General features: G+C 52.5%; 1 protein-coding gene and 1 non-coding gene across 3 annotated transcripts; both read left to right on the plus strand.

Annotated features, from left to right (window-relative positions):
* The first annotated feature begins 979 nt into the window (after positions 1-979).
* PRRC2A (proline rich coiled-coil 2A) lies at positions 980-15,882 on the plus strand. Of its 2 annotated transcripts, none has more exons than XM_016121600.2 (31): positions 980-1,144; positions 2,838-3,012; positions 3,515-3,692; positions 4,275-4,374; positions 4,468-4,540; positions 4,872-5,015; positions 5,167-5,318; positions 5,514-5,593; positions 5,744-5,886; positions 6,195-6,285; positions 6,401-6,617; positions 7,023-7,485; positions 7,892-8,082; positions 8,296-8,581; positions 8,980-9,190; positions 9,393-11,231; positions 11,529-11,803; positions 12,010-12,140; positions 12,362-12,491; positions 12,586-12,671; positions 12,850-13,083; positions 13,240-13,380; positions 13,501-13,572; positions 13,687-13,860; positions 14,044-14,126; positions 14,290-14,497; positions 14,587-14,682; positions 14,804-15,016; positions 15,128-15,222; positions 15,332-15,422; positions 15,538-15,882. In XM_016121600.2, exons 2-31 carry the CDS (start codon positions 2,901-2,903, stop codon positions 15,676-15,678), a joined length of 6,450 nt encoding a protein of 2,149 aa, XP_015977086.1. In that variant the 5' UTR covers positions 980-1,144; positions 2,838-2,900; the 3' UTR covers positions 15,679-15,882. The 2 variants fall into 2 exon arrangements, with proteins under 2 accessions (XP_015977086.1, XP_036093957.1); XM_036238064.1 differs by having other exon boundaries at positions 985-1,144; positions 15,501-15,882.
* LOC118606496 lies at positions 3,200-3,330 on the plus strand. The gene has a single exon (XR_004952459.1). It is a non-coding gene; the product is annotated as a small nucleolar RNA SNORA38 (small nucleolar RNA).
* Positions 15,883-16,116: the final 234 nt, after the last annotated feature.

Raw genomic sequence — 16,116 nt, forward strand, 5'->3', positions numbered from 1 at the left:
TCATTTTGTTCCCCTACTCCTGTAATATTCTATGCATACCTCTGGTGCCTTCAAAATATAGTTGCTGAACTGGTAGTAGGCCTGATTGAAGCAGAGTAATAAATAAAAGATTAATAAGGAGACAAAGAAGGGTCAAGTATCTCATTTCCAAGACTGAAACCCATTGTGAAAATATAAATTGCCGACAATATCAGACATACAAATACCTTCGTGAAAATTACGGTTATAAAATTAAATGCTCGTCTTGTCATTTCATTGGTTGCCAATATTTTGACGAATAGGTCATTCCTAGCTAACCTTTGTTCAAATGATTTGCATTTATTATGCAAATAAATAGAACTGCCTAAAGAATGCCCATGCTGCGTGATGTCCACGATACACTCCCCTGGACCCTTCGATTGGTCCATCTACCCACCTCATTTGCATGACAGGATTTACTAAATTAAAGACCTCGTCCCTCTGCTTTCACCTCTCGCGAAAGGACGCATAAATTGTGATTCTTTCCCTGGTCACGTAAGCCCCGCCCTCCAGCGGCTAATCCCTTCCGCACTGTCCTCTCTCTGTTCCCTCCGCTAAAAGCACCATGGCCCCTGCATCGCTTCCTTCCCCTCTCGGCGTCCCTACGTCTCTCCGCTCCCATTTTTCCACGAACGCACGGCGCACGCTCCACCTCTCCCCCTTCCCCCGTGCAAATTCCGCTCCCCAACCGCTTGGCCGACAGGCGCCACATTCCCGCCCCCTCTACACGTCTTAACGGCCGACGCTGAGCCTCTGCAACCAATCGGCGTCCTAGCGCCTGTAAGCCCCTCCTCTTATGCAGATAACTTATGCCAGCTCCTCACGCCCTGTTTTTTTTTTTTAAAGTAAGAAGAGCGCTGGAAGTAAAGAGGAAAAAATAGAAAGTGACCGCCCCTTATGCAAATCAAGGGGCGTGTCTGTGCGCGGAGGGAGGCGGGTGGGGGGGCACTCCCGGGGGCGGCGGTTGCCCGGATGGGCCGTTAGTCGGAGCCCAGCCGCGGAGTGAGCGAGGGAGACGGGAAGAGCCGAGCCCGGCGCCATCCGCCGCCATCCGCCCCCGCCCCACCGTCATCCCAGCCCGGGGCGCCCCCGGGCCCCAGTCCCGGACCCCCGCGCACCCGGCCAGGTGAGTCTGGGTGAGCCGAGTGCTCACGCCCTTTTCCATTGCGGGAGCGGTGGTGGCAGCGGCGGCAGCAGCGGCGGCGGTGGCGGGCCAGCGGGGGGAGGAGAAGCTGCCATTAGCCGCCGCCATTTTGTCCTCCTACAGCCGGGGCCTGGCCTGCCCCTCCCCCTCTGGTACCACCTCTTTGAGACCCGCACCTCCAGCCCCTCTCGGAGTCTATAGCAAACTCCTGCCCATCCACCTTCATGGCTTCATGCAGCGATCCCCATTCTTGGGCCCGTGACTCCTCATCCTCCGCTGTTTTCCAGGCATCTCACCCCTATTTTCGGGCCCCCATCGCCGCCGCAGCTCTGGGGTGGGCCGCGCCCCACGGTTCTCTTGGAGAGTCTTTTTTTCTTCATATTGGACACACTCCCATCACCCAGAGCTAGGGTACCCCCTTCTTGACGCCCTTTTTTGCGTTCAGTCACTCCCACTCTGGAACCCTGTTTTTATCCCGCATATCTGCTTTTTATGTTCCTGATCTCCTTTTTCCTGTTCCTTCTCTTTTTTACTCCAACCCCCCTTTTATTTTGGCTCTCGACATTACCCCCTTAAGTTTGCATCCTTTCCTTACTATTTCTGTTTACGTGTAGTATTTCCCACCTGCTTTTGCCTTATTTTATTAGTCTTAGTCTCTTCATGATTTTCCTATTTCCTTTTCCTTTACCTACAAAGCAACCCCTAACCCCCATCCTCTCATCTAACCTGTTTTAAAGTTCTCCCCACTTTTAGTTTTCATCCTGATCCTGTCTCGATTTCCTGCCACCTCCCATCTCTTTTCTTTACACCATTCCTCCTTATAAATGAATGCCTGGTCACTTCCGAAGTGACCAACTATGGAGACTTTGACCTGCGTGGGGAGCAAGGGATGTTAGGGAAATAAATGACTGTTGATGGACTTTCTTACTGAGGGTCGGAAAATGAAGTTCGTTTTGGCCTTGGCCCCATGGTTACAGGGTGCTCTTGAGGTGGCTCTGTAATGCTTTGTTTTCCTCAAAGGTCTATGTAGGATAGGCCAGAACCCTCAGCATTGCTTCTGGAAACAAGGTGGTTGCATGAGCAATTCTATACCACCAGCCTCCAGTCTGGCTGAGCAAGCTCATAAAATCTTTAAACTCCCGGCATACCTTCCTGCAAACCTACCCCAGAGGGGAGTGAGGCTGCTGAGAATGAACCTGGGGCACAGTTAGGAGCTGGTGTCTAATCAGTTGGCGTCTAAAGCTCTGTTCCTTGCACCATGGAGCTGTGTACCTCTTTCTGGTTTTCTCTGGGGCTTGGATTTGCCTTGTTTTATTGCAGGTCTCTGAAATGATTTTGATGAAGAGATGGATTATTGATGGGAATAATGAAGAGGCTGCTATCTTTTATAGACTGGCATAAAGGCGAGAGTATACTAGGAAGATACTACATTTTTATTTGGATTTCTTTGATAAGAGGTTTCTGGGTGAAAGAGGGAAAGTGGTATTTGGACTCTCTGGGAGCTAAGTTGATTATGGTTGCTTAAAAGGAACTGGGGAGTTTGAATAGGCTGGAGGAAAAGACACCAGAGGGCCACATATCTGTGCCCCTAAAGAAAATAAAAGAGAACGTCTAAGGTTTTATTGTGAGTCTGTAAGGGGAGCAGAAACTGAAACACTGGGTGTTTGGCCCACAGGTTCCGGCACGTTTTGGGGGAGGTGCCTGCAGGACCCAACGTACTCAATGAGCTTCCAGCGCAATGTCCGATCGCTCGGGGCCGACTGCCAAGGGGAAGGATGGAAAGAAGTATTCCTCGCTCAACCTGTTTGATACGTATAAGGGCAAGTCCTTAGAGATCCAGAAACCTGCTGGTGAGGGTCCTGCAAAGATAATCCTAATTATTGGAAGCTGGGCATGAATGGGGCATGCATTTTAGAGCTCTTTGAAGGGAAATGGCTATAATACAGATTATCAGAGAACTGAAGAGGAACACTAGAAACTCCCCAACTTTATCTTGTGTCGCATGGGGGACATTGGGCTTTGGGTAAATACTAGTTATCCTCCTACAGAGGTGTGTCTGTGGTTTCTTGTCTTTGGACACTTAAGAATTGAAGGCAAAGAAATGTGGACTTGGAGAAGTCTGGGGTCAACTTGCTCCCTGCAGGCTCAGGATCACTTATCCCACATAGAAACATTGGATATAATGCCTCTCAGCCTTCCTGATAGGATTTTAAAGATTACCAAGGTCAAGGAAGGGATGGTTTCTAAGAGAAGTTTGGTGGTAAAACACTGATAATGTCTAAATAGAGCTTAGGTTAAGACATTGTCAGATCTCCCAGGTGAGGCATTTTTTATACTTCATCTTTTCTCCAGTTGCCCCGCGCCATGGCCTGCAGAGTCTTGGGAAAGTTGCCATTGCCCGGCGTATGCCACCCCCAGCCAACCTTCCAAGCCTGAAAGCCGAGAACAAAGGCAATGACCCCAACGTCTCACTAGTGCCGAAAGACGGAACAGGATGGGCAAGCAAACAGGAGCAGTCCGACCCCAAGAGGTCAAGAGAGGTTTGGGGGACCTAGAGGGATAGGTACTTGAACTTTGAACTTCAGGATAAATTGCTCTAGCCCACCCATGGGGCCAGAGACAAAAAGGGAAGCTCCTCTCTTGCGTATTTCAGGATTCCTGTTAGATCAGGGATCCCCAACCCCCAGGCCGTGGACCAGTACCAGTCTGTGGCCTGTTACGAACTGGGCCACGCAGCAGGAGGTGAGCAGTGGACAAGCAAGTGAAGCTTCATATGTATTTGCAGCTGCTTCCCAGCGCTAGCTGGCATCACCACCGCCTCAGCTCCACCTCATATAGTTGGGCATTAGATTCTCATAGGAGCACTGGTCCCTGGTGCCAAAAAAGTTGGGCTCCGCTATGTTCAGATGACTAAGAAATGGTAACTTTAGCTTTGTCAGATGGAAAGAAAGTGTGAAGAAACAAATGATAGCCTCTATGGGGTGATAAGGCCATAGTATTTTGTCCTAACATTTGTAACTAGTAGCAGATAGGCTTGGATTCAGTTCTTATTCTCCAGTTAGAGAAATAGGGAACACTCCTGGATAATCTTCCTATCCTTTCATTTCCTCAGTTCCGATGCCTCAACTGTTCAGCTGCCGGAATCGCAGCCACTGCTGGCTTCACAGACGCCTGCCTCGAACCAGCCGAAACGACCCCCAGCAGCCCCCGAGGTACCATAAGAATTGGATGTTATTAAAGGGTAAGAGCAAAAATGTATTCTATCTCATTATTTACATCACCACTTTTTATCTTTGCTTCCCCAGAACGCTCCTTCAGTTCCAAGCGGGGTAAAGTCCTGGGCACAAGCCAGTGTCACCCATGGAGCACATGGAGATGGTGAGTGCAGGGCTATTTGGGGAGCTTGCTCTGGCACTCTGGTAGGCAGGATCCCTCCATGGTACCTTCAGCGAAGTATCCTCAGTCCTTTGGCTAAATACTGGAGTCCATATTCGGCTTCATGGGGCAAGTGAGCATGTTTGTCTCAGTCTCATATGAGGGCGTGGAGGGTGTCGCAAAACTGATGTTTCTTTGGAAATGAGTACCTTGTGTATAGGGGGTGATTTTGAAGGCAGGAACCTAATGCTCTGCTGTCTGTCAGGACGTTCCCCTTTCATGATGCAGCCTCAGTAAGTATACTTCTGTCTTCTCTGCTCCCCAACCCCGACAGGTGGAAGGGCATCAAGCCTACTGTCACGATTCTCTCGAGAGGAATTTCCGACCCTGCAGGCGGCTGGCGACCAGGACAAGGCTGCCAAGGAAAGGGAGTCTGCCGAACCGTCGTCTGGGCCCGGACCAAGCCTCCGCCCCCAAAGTGAGTGGGAGTGACTGAGTGAGTGGGTGGGTGAGTGGTTACCTTTTGGCCGAGACATTGCTTTATTTCTTCTCCGAGCTAAGTGCTGGCTTATTCACCTTTCTCCACTATCATTTTCAGCTATGTTCATTTTTTGCCTTTTCCAAAATAGGTTCCGCAACTTGGAGGGACGGAGGTGGGCGTGGCCCTGATGAACTGGAGGGCCCGGACTCCAAACTTCATCATGGCCATGATCCCCGGGGGGGACTGCAGCCTTCGGGCCCACCCCAGTTCCCTCCCTATCGAGGAATGATGCCGCCCTTCGTGAGTTTGGATATCTTGTTTTGGAATGGTTGCACTGGAAGCTGAAGAATTAGGAATTAGGACTTAGTCTTTAAAGGGGATAGGTGGAAAGTTGGGGCTTGTGACATAGAATAAGAGTGGGGAGAATGGTAGGTTTAGGGAGCTGGTAGGCTATTTGACTATGTCTCTGAAAGCTGCTGTTGGGCCCTTTTGCAGATGTATCCCCCATATCTCCCGTTCCCTCCACCCTATGGACCCCAGGGGCCTTACCGATACCCCACTCCTGATGGGCCCAGGTGAGTAATCTCAGGTCTGGGTTTGTGGTTGGGGATGAGGGAAGCCTATTGGAGAAGAGATGGTTTTTCTGGCCAGGAGGCTCAGTCTTGTATGTGGTTGTACACCATGCCATCTTTTACTCTCTTTCCCGTTTGTTTTTTCGTACATAGCCGTTTCCCCCGTGTGGTAGGCCCCCGGGGCTCAGGGCCGCCAATGCGCCTTGTAGAGCCTGTAGGTCGGCCTTCCATTCTAAAAGAGGATAATCTCAAGGAGTTTGACCAGTTGGACCAAGAGAATGATGATGGTTGGGCAGGTAAGTGGTTATTAAGGATCAAGCATTTTGGTCTGAGAGAGAAAATCTGATGAGGAAAAAATGGGTAGTTATGTGAAAGCAAAGCAAATGTCAAAGGGTAGGAGAAATACATGGAGGAAAGCCACACCCTGGTAATGAGCTGAGGGGAGTGAGAGTAACACTCCTGGTGGATTCAGACTTTTTGGGGGGATGAGGTGGCATTGGTATGCATTTCATCACCTAGTTGCAGACCACTTCCTGTGTTCCAAGAGATACTTGAGATTGGAAAGCAAAGTAATTGGGTTATTACTTTTCACATTTTCCCTCAGGGGCCCACGAGGAGGTCGACTACACTGAAAAGCTCAAGTTCAGTGATGAGGAAGACGGGCGAGACTCTGATGAGGAGGGAGCTGAGGGCCAGTGAGTTAGGGTCCTCTGGGAAGCAAAGGGGACTCAGTTTGTTTCTTGGTAGTATACTTTTAAAGGAGTTGGGTTGCACCTGATTTTAATTCCAGTGTTGGTCTGTTCTTCACAGCAAGGAGTCCCAGTCAACTGCTGGTGAGGAACGGCCCCCTGAAGCAGATGGCAGAAAGGGCAACTCCCCCAGCAGCGAACCGCCCCCTCCCAAGACGGCCTGGGCAGAGACCTCTCGGCCTTCAGAGACAGAGTCGGGGCCTCCTATCCCAAAGCCTCCCCCACCCCCACCTCACCGGGGCCCCGCCGGGAACTGGGGCCCCCCTGGGGACTACCCAGTGAGTGTCTATAATGAGGGGTTGAGGGGACAGTTGTGGGTGATAATGGCATCTGAGTAATTAAATGAGCAGTGATAGAGAAAGTTGAAGGGAGGGCCGAAAACAAACTGCAGGAAGTATAGAGCTTTGGAGCATCTCTGACAAGGTTTGGAATGTACTTAGTATTAGAGAAGTCTAGGTGAAAAGAAATTGGGATGCTACTGAGAAGAATAAGGAGGCCTGGGTATTTTTGTGTCTCTGAAAGAAGAGAGGAAATAAGACTCGGATGATGAGTTTGTCCCTCCCCAGAGAGACCATCCACCCAAGGCCTGGTCCTTGCACTCGCAGCTAGAGACAGTTGATCCGTCTCTGGAAAAGGTCATAATGACTGACACCTCTGGCCCTGCTGGGTCTACCTGTTGACAGGATCGTGGCAAGCCCCCAGCACCCGAAGACGAGGATGAGGCATGGAGGCAGCGGCGAAAACAGTCTTCGTCTGAGATCTCCCTGGCTGTAGAGCGTGCCCGGCGACGGCGGGAAGAGGAGGAGCGCCGCATGCAGGAAGAGCGCCGGGCAGCTTGTGCTGAGAAGCTCAAGCGACTTGATGAGAAGTTCGGGGCACCTGACAAGCGACTCAAAGCAGAGCCTGCTGCACCACCTGCTGTCCCTCCTGCCCCAGCTCCACCACTTACAGTTCCCAAAGAACTACCTACACCTCCAGCTCCCCCACTGGCACCAGTCCCAACACCAGAAAAAGAACCAGAAGAGCCAGCACAGGCTCCTCCTGCCCAGTCCACTCCCACTCCAGGTGTGGCTCCATCTCCCGCCCTGGTGAGTGGTGGTGGCAGTACCAGTAGCACCAGCAGTGGCAGCTTCGAAACCAGCCCAGGTATGGAGATGGGGATAGGTACTACCAGGTGTTAGATATCTTATCTATTTGAGTCAAGAGCTAGTAGGAAGGATTGGAGGAAGGAAGGTAGAAGGCACTTGTATTGGTTTATTGGATTATCTGTGTGTGGGGTGGGGGTTACTACCTGAGTGCCTTAATAAGTAGTAATTTAAAACCTCTTCCATAGCCTTGTATGGGGCAAGAGTCTAAAGAAGGTCTGTTATTTTGGTGGTTTCGTGGGAAGTAAATGCCACCACCATTGGCTCTCAAGAGGCCATGAAAGTATTTAAAGTGAAAAGGACTTATCTTTAGAGAGGGAGCTAGAGTTGAGAGCTGAAATTACAGGCGTGTTTATGGACTACCTGTAGTGTTTTAGGCTACTCTGTTGTTTTTTTCATCAATACAGTGGAACCACAACTGCCTTCAAAAGAGGGTCCTGAACCATCAGAAGAGGTTCCTTCTCCTGCCACACCCCCAGCCCCAAAGGTGGAACCCAAGGGTGATGGGATTGGTCCCACCCGGCAGCCCCCTAGCCAGGGCTTGGGCTACCCCAAATATCAGAAGTCATTGCCGCCTCGTTTCCAGCGGCAGCAGCAGGTGAGATCAAGTTAACTTCCCCTCCTAAAGGCTGCTTTTCTCCCTAGGTCTAACATTTATTTTGTCTGTAAGTTCCCTTTTTGGTTCATCTACCAGTCCTATCTTTATCTAATCTAGTTAAATGTTACACTTGGTTATGAGCTTTATTGGGGGGGGGGTCTTTTTTCTATTTGATAGTGGGGAGTTTTGATACTTCCTCTTGTCCTCCCCCAGGAGCAGCTCTTGAAACAGCAACAGCAGTGGCAGCAGCATCAACAAGGCTCCACCCCACCTGCCCCAGTGCCCCCATCACCACCACAGCCTACGACCATGGGGGCTGTGCCAACTCCACAGGCTCCTCCCCCTAAAGCCCTATACCCAGGTGCTCTGGGCCGGCCCCCACCCATGCCCCCAATGAACTTTGATCCCCGCTGGATGATGATTCCTCCTTATGTAGACCCCCGGCTCCTCCAGGGCCGGCCTCCTCTGGACTTCTACTCTCCCAGTGTCCATCCCTCTGGTAAGGGGCCATAGGAGGGGTGGGGGACCCCTCAGTCCTAGGAAGTGTGGGTATCAGCATCTTGCCATAAAGAGCTTCCAGTGAAGGAGAAGGCATATGTGTTTAGTACTGCTGAGATAGCTCTTTGTTGCAAGGAAGGGCTTATGGAAGAAATAAATAGGGGTCCTTCATTGGCCAGGATTTTTTTGAGGAGATTGACTCATTTATAGAGAAACTGAGTGCATGACCCTATTTCATGAAAGCAGGCCAGACCCAGACTTATTGGGAATAAGATGCGGAGGGGCTAATGTTGACTTGACTGAAAAGGGTGGGTTAGACTAGGGAGATGCATTTCAGGCTGGAGGGCCTTTTTCACATGAAAAAGAGGTAGTTACCTTTCTCATATTCTGTTTCCTCAGGCCTAGTTCCCCGGGAGCGCTCAGACAGTGGGGGCTCAAGCTCAGAGGCATTTGAGCGCCATGCACCCACCCTCCTACGTGATCGAGGTACCCCACCAGTGGATCCAAAGTTGGCCTGGGTAGGAGATGTCTTCACCACCACATCTGCTGACCCTCGCCCGCTTACCTCACCACGACGCCAGGCTGCTGATGAGGATGACAAGGGCATGAGGTGAGTCTGAGGAGGGAGAAAGGGGTGAGTTCTTAGTGAAAGGATCTAGGCTGGGAGAAAAAGTACTCTGGATTATTGATGAGCTGATATGGATAAACGTGAAAGGAGTATTTAGATCATAATAAAGTGTTCTCTTTTCCCACTTAATTCTAGTTTTCCTCATCCTAAGATGCTATTTCCATTTTTTTGTCTTCCTCTTCAGGAGTGAGACCCCACCAGTACCTCCCCCACCACCTTATCTGGCCAGTTACCCCGGCTTTCCCGAGAATGGAACTCCTGGGCCCCCAATCCCTCGCTTCCCTCTGGAGGAGCCAGCTCCCCCAGGGCCCCGTCCACTCCCCTGGCCCCCAGGCAATGATGAGGCAACCAAGGTACAAGCTCTGCCGCCTAGGAAGGAGACCCCCAAGGAAGAAACAGCACAGCTAACTGGGCCAGAAACAAGCCGAAAGCCTGCCCGTGGAGTTGGAGGCCAGGGCCTCCCACCACCTCGCAGAGAGGGCCGCACCGAGACCCGCTGGGGCCCTCGCCCAGGCAATAATCGTCGTGGAATCCCTGCAGAGGAATCAGGGCCCCCTCCCCGCCGGGCTGGGCCTATAAAGAAACCCACACCAACGACAAAAGTGGAAGAACTGCCTCCCAAGCCCCTGGAACAGGGGGATGAAACCCCCAAGGTTCCAAAGCCAGAACCACTCAAGACAGCAAAGGGGAAGATAGTGGGGTCCAAGGAGACTCCACCCAGTGGGAATCTTTCCCCTGCCCCAAGGCTGCGGAGAGACTATTCTTATGAAAGAGTGGGTCCTGCCTCCTGCCGGGGTCGGGGCCGAGGCGAGTATTTTGCCAGAGGGAGGGGTTTTCGGGGGACCTATGGGGGGCGGGGACGGGGAGCCCGAAGCCGAGAGTTTCGCAGTTACCGAGAGTTTCGTGGAGATGATGGGCGTGGAAGTGGGGCAGGAGGATCAAACCATCCCCCTGCTCCCCGTGGCCGCACTGCCAGTGAGACACGAAGCGAGGGTTCTGAGTACGAAGAAATCCCCAAGCGGCGCCGGCAGCGGGGCTCAGAAACGGGCAGCGAGACCCATGAGAGTGATCTGGCCCCCTCAGACAAGGAGGCGCCCCCATCCAAGGAAGGAGTGCTCACCCAGGTCCCTCTTGCTCCCCAACCATCAGGGGCCCCTCTTTCACCAGCCCCAGCCCGATTTTCCACTGCCCGAGGTGGGCGAGTCTTCACTCCCAGAGGAATCCCTTCACGCCGGGGCCGAGGTGGAGGGCGGCCGCCTCCACCCATTTGCTCAGGCTGGAGCCCCCCAACCAAGTCTCTGGCTCCCAAGAAACCTTTAGTGGGTTCTCTGACAAGTAAGGAGCCTTTGAAAGAGAAGCTGATCCCAGGACCTCTGTCCCCTCTCTCCCGGGGAGGCGGCAGTGCTGGCAGCAACCTGGGCATGGGTGTGGAAGATGGGGAGCGGCCCCGAAGGAGGCGACATGGGAGGGCTCAGCAGCAGGACAAACCACCGCGCTTTCGGAGGCTGAAACAGGAACGGGAGAATGCTGCCAGAGGGGCCGAGAGCAAACTCTCTTCCCTAGCCCTTCCAGCATCTACCCCTGGACCAGAGGATGCCCTCACAGTGGTAGCAGTCCCCCCACCACCTCGCCGGGCAGCTGCTAAGTCTCCTGATCTGTCAAACCAGAACTCGGACCAAGCCAATGAGGAATGGGAGACTGCATCAGAGAGCAGTGACTTTGCCAGTGAGCGCCGAGGGGACAAGGAGGCTCCCCCACCAACTCTGCTGACCTCCAAAGTTGTGGGAACTCCTGGGGGCAGTGGTGTGCCAGGCATTTCAACCATGTCCCGTGGAGATCTGAGCCAGAGAGCCAAGGATTTGAGCAAGCGAAGTTTCTCGAGTCAGCGGCCAGGCATGGAAAGACAAAACCGGCGCCCAGGCAGCAAGGCTGGCAGCGGTGGAGGAGGTGGTGGGGGTCCTGGAGCGAGGACCAGCTCAGGACGAGGAGACAAGAGGAGCTGGCCCTCTCCCAAGAACCGAAGGTGGGTAGGGATAGACCTAAGTTCCTTAAACTAAAGAAATTCTGGGAGGGGAGAAACCCTGAGGGTGCATGGGCTATTAGAAAAACACTGGGATGTATTCACGTCTTAAAAAAAGCTGGAAAGCAGTTGATAGAAACATCTGTTCCTTTTTGCTCTGTAGACCTGTACATGTATAGAATTCCTCAGAAATGCCCAAAAACACCTGGATTTGCACAGGGAAGAGGAGAGGTTGTGATTTGACTTGTAGGAAAAGTAATAGTTTCAGGAACGTTGGAGCTGATGCTCTGTTCTTTTTAGCCGCCTTCCTGAGGAGCGTACCCCAGGCCTTCCTCTGCCTCCCCCACCACCCAGCAGTTCTGCAGTCTTCCGCCTGGACCAAGTTATCCACAGCAACCCTGCTGGCATCCAACGGGCTCTGGCCCAGCTCAGCAGCCGCCAAGGGAGTGCAGCTGCACAAGGGGGGCACCCAAGGCCAAAGCCTGGGTCTCCCCAAAACCCTCAAGGCCCCTCCCCTCGGCCCTCAACCCGCTACGACCCTCAGAGGGCCAGCAACAGCACTGGTGTCAATTCGGGTAAGTGGGAGGGGCTAAGGGTGAGCCTGTCTACATCCCCAGAGAAGGTCAGGTGCCAAACGGGGAAGTCTGGCTTGGGGGGATGCTGGTGCTGGGTGTCTGTTTTGAGCAAGGGTGGAAGGATTGGGAGGTGGTGGGGTAAAGAGAACAAGCTAAGGTCAAGAAAAGAGCAAAGCCTATGCTGACAGTTTTCCCCTTTTCCCCAGACCCCCACTTCGAGGAGCCAGGGCCGATGGTGAGGGGGGTGGGCGGGACTCCCCGGGATCCTGCCGGGGTTAATCCCTTCCCCCCCAAACGGCGGGAGCGGCCTCCCAGAAAACCAGAGCTGCTGCAGGAGGTGAGGGATGGGGCTTGAGATCGTGCTTCACTGCTCTCCTTCCTGAAGGTTCTCTTATATTTTCTCCACTTTTTCCCGTTCATGTGTTCTTACCCCCAAATCCTCAGTATTAAGATACTGCATGTCTCAGTTGTTGCCCCACATCTCACTCTGTCCCAGTTTCTTATATTCCCCATTGCCTAGGTCATTCATGTTTTGTCTCTGATCTTTTTCACCTTTAGGAATCTTTGCCACCTTCTCATAGTTCTGGATTCTTGGGCCCTAAGGCCGAGGGCCCAGGCCCTCAGGGAGAGTCCAGAGATGCAGGAACAGAGGCCTTAACCCCTCACATCTGGAATCGTTTACATACTAGTGAGTAAAGCTGAGCCGAATGAAGAACTGTGTTAGAGCTAGAAGGTCCTCACAACTGTCCTCATATCCCCTGTTCTGTTGGTGCTCTTCTCAGCCACTAGCCGAAAAAGTTACCGGCCTGGCCCCATGGAGCCCTGGATGGAACCCCTGAGTCCTTTTGAGGATGTGGCTGGCACAGAGGTAAGTGAGGATGGGTGGGACTTTCCAAGCTGGGATTTTGTCAGATACTGGCCTTCTCCATCTTTCTGGGTCTGGGGCTGACATAGTTGTATTTTTCAGTTTGTCTGTTTGAGTACACCAGTCTGGTATTGGGGCATTTTCTACCCTACTTAACTAACTCCTTCTCCACTCCCCTCAGATGAGTCAGTCTGACAGTGGGGTGGACCTGAGTGGGGATTCTCAGGTGTCATCAGGTCCCTGCAGCCAGCGAAGTTCCCCTGATGGAGGACTCAAGGGAGCAGCAGAGGGGCTCCCCAAGCGGCCTGGAGGCCCCTCACCCCTGAATGCTGTTCCTGGTGAGGGTCCACTTGGCTCTGAACCCTCTGAACCTCCTAGGAGACGGCCACTTGCTCCCCCTGATGGGGACAAAAAGGTAAAAGACAAAAAAGGGTAAGAGGAGTATTTCAGGGACTCTTCTTGACTGTAGTTGTGCTGTTGTCTCCCTCTTCCCTCTGCCTGTGTGTGTTTTGAGGATTCTCTGATTTTGTTCCTTTCCCCCAACCCCATTTAACTGTGTTCCCCAACCCAGGAGCTAGCCGGGGAGCAGCCTCTGCCACCTAGTCCCATTGGCACAGAACGATTGCAGCGTACAGACCGAGGCCCAGAGCCTGGCTCCCTGCGGCCATCCCATCGACCTGGCCCCCCAGTCCAGTTTGGCACCAGTGACAAGGTCCTCATGGGCTGGATCTGGCTGTGTTGGGTTGGGTGGACAGAAGGGAAGGACTAAAGGTGGGATATGGAAGACACACGTCTTAATCATGGGATAATCTCCCCTGCCTCATGATCACAGGACTCCGACTTGCACTTCGTGGTAGGAGACAGTTTAAAAACAGAGAAGGAGCTAACAGCATCAGTCACTGAGGTAAGTGGGAGAGGTGAGTTTGGTGGAAAGAACTTAATTTCTGAAAATGAATGTGAGTGACCTGGGCATCCAGGATGCCCAGATATGTCTCTTGACAAGGCTTCTCCTTCCCAGGCCATTCCTATATCCCGAGACTGGGAGGTGCTCCCCAGTGCTTCTGCTGTAGCTGAGCCACCACCACAGTCCAAAAATTTGGGTTCGGGGCAGTGTGGCCCAGAGCCCAGTTCCTCGAGCCAGCGCTTGTACTCTGAGGTTTTCTATGGCAGCCCTGGGCCTCCTAGTTCTCAGGTAGGTCCCACTTCCTGTCCCACGACACCTTTCTGCCTGCTGTCCTTAAAGCCTTTCCAGTTTGTTATTAAAGCCTTTCCAGTTTCATTTAATTTTTCTCCTTGCTTTCACTATAGCTGGTGGGATGGGTGAGCTTTTGTTGACTAAAAAAACTGGAGCTATTTCAGCTTTGTTCTCCTGCAGGTCTCAGGGGGAGCCATAGATGCTCAGTTACATCCCAACCATGGAGGCTTCCGCCCTGGAACACCCTCACTGCACTCTTACAGGTAAGACAAGATGCCTGTGGATTCCAGAAATGGAATCATGTTGGGGGAGAGGAAAGGGGAAGAGCTGTTTCTAGGGTATCAAAGGCTGCTGGACTTTGGGCATTGCTCAGACTAATGGAGCAAATGACTCTGGCTTCCAGATACTTTTCTTCCCCCTTTCCAGGTCACAGCCCCTGTACCTTCCCCCCGGCCCAGCGCCCCCCTCAGCACTGCTCTCTGGGGTAGCTGTAAAGGGCCAGTTTGTAGATTTCTCAGCGCTGCAAGCAACAGAGCTAGGGAAGTTGCCAGCTGGAGTTCTCTACCCTCCACCTTCTTTCCTCTACTCTCCAGCCTTCTGCCCCAGCCCTCTGCCTGACCCACCCTTGCTTCAGGTAAGAGGTGGGAATGTGCTGGGCTTAAAGGAGATAGGGGCGGGGGAGAATGCCTTTGTGAAAGTTGCCATGTTACTGTTTCCCAACAGATGCGCCAGGATCTGCCATCTCCGTCAGATTTTTATTCTCCTCTGCAACCTGGCAGCCAAAGTGGCTTTCTCCCCTCAGGGGCCCCTGCCCAACAGGTTCCTTTTATCTTTCTACTTCCCTTTCATTCTCTTTGTCCAACCTCTGATTTTTAAAATTTATCCCATTTTCTAATGTTCCTTTCTTCTCCCAACACACACCCCACATCTCTTGTTACAGATGCTTCTACCCATGGTGGACTCACAGCTGCCTGTGGTGAACTTTGGCTCCCTGCCACCAGCGCCACCTACTGCCCCACCCCCTCTTTCTCTGTTACCAGTGGGCCCTGCTCTGCAGCCCCCTAGTCTGGCTGTGCGGCCCCCACCTGCTCCTCCTACTCGGGTGCTGCCTTCACCTGCCAGGCCCTTCCCCCCTAGCTTGGGGCGAGCAGAGGTAAGGTATAGAAAGTGCAGTGCCAGGGAACTCCAAGAGTTAGGGGTAGAGATTCGATATCTGTAGATGAATGGGTTGAGAACAGGAGGCTCATGTGTTTTTTTTCTTCAGTTACACCCAGTAGAAATAAAGCCGTTCCAGGATTATCGGAAACTGAGCAGCAGCCTTGGGGGACCTGGGTCATCAAGTACTTCCCCAGCTGGAAGGCAAGAGAAGGGAATGGGATACAGACTGCCCAGCCTTGAGGCTTTTCTTACTTTGGGGACCAGGGGACACAGAATCTTTAGCTCACCTTAAACATTTTCTCTCCTTTAGGTCTTTCTCTGGCTTCAATTCCCGTCTGAAGGCCCCACCCTCCACCTACAGTGGAGTCTTCCGCACCCAGCGCATCGACCTTTACCAGCAGGTAAAGGAGAAACCCGTGGCCCCAAGTCTGAATTTGAGTCACCATCCAAGTTCTGTCCTTCCATTCCTGATCTCTCAGTATGATTTATTACTCTTCCACATATACCTGTTCCCAGGCCTCCCCACCAGATGCTCTGCGCTGGATGCCAAAGCCTTGGGAGCGAACAGGGCCACCTTCTCGAGAAGGACCTTCACGACGGGCAGAAGAGCCTGGGTCCCAAGGGGATAAGGAGCCTGGGTTGCCCCCACCCCGCTGAGGGCATTCTCCTTGCCCCCGTCCCCCCTACCCCACCCCGGGGCTTGTATATAGATTATAAATATATAAGGGGGAAAGGGGTGGGTGGGGAGGGATTGTGGGGCTGGGGCCTCACTTCCCCTTCTCCCCCGTCCCCTGGTCCCCTATCCCTGGGGCCGTTTGTTAAAAAAGAATAATAAAAATTAAAAAAATATTTCCAAAATGATTTTAAGGGTAGGTTGGTTGTTTGCAATCCCCTGCATCATAATATAGTGCCAAGTATCCTTTAGAGCAGTTTTACTTTGATCTTTTGTATCTTTATGTGGGCTGGAAAAATAGAGCTGGACTATGCTGGGCAAATCTGCCTCCTGCCAGCAAGCAGCAGCTGGTTGGTTACCCCCAGCTGTAGCTGTAAGTTGGGCTGGTCCCTATATCTTTCATCATGTATCTGGGGCCTTGG

This window comes from Rousettus aegyptiacus, unplaced genomic scaffold, assembly GCF_014176215.1.
Source record: "Rousettus aegyptiacus isolate mRouAeg1 unplaced genomic scaffold, mRouAeg1.p scaffold_m13_p_1, whole genome shotgun sequence".
Classification (NCBI taxonomy): Eukaryota; Metazoa; Chordata; class Mammalia; order Chiroptera; family Pteropodidae; genus Rousettus; species Rousettus aegyptiacus.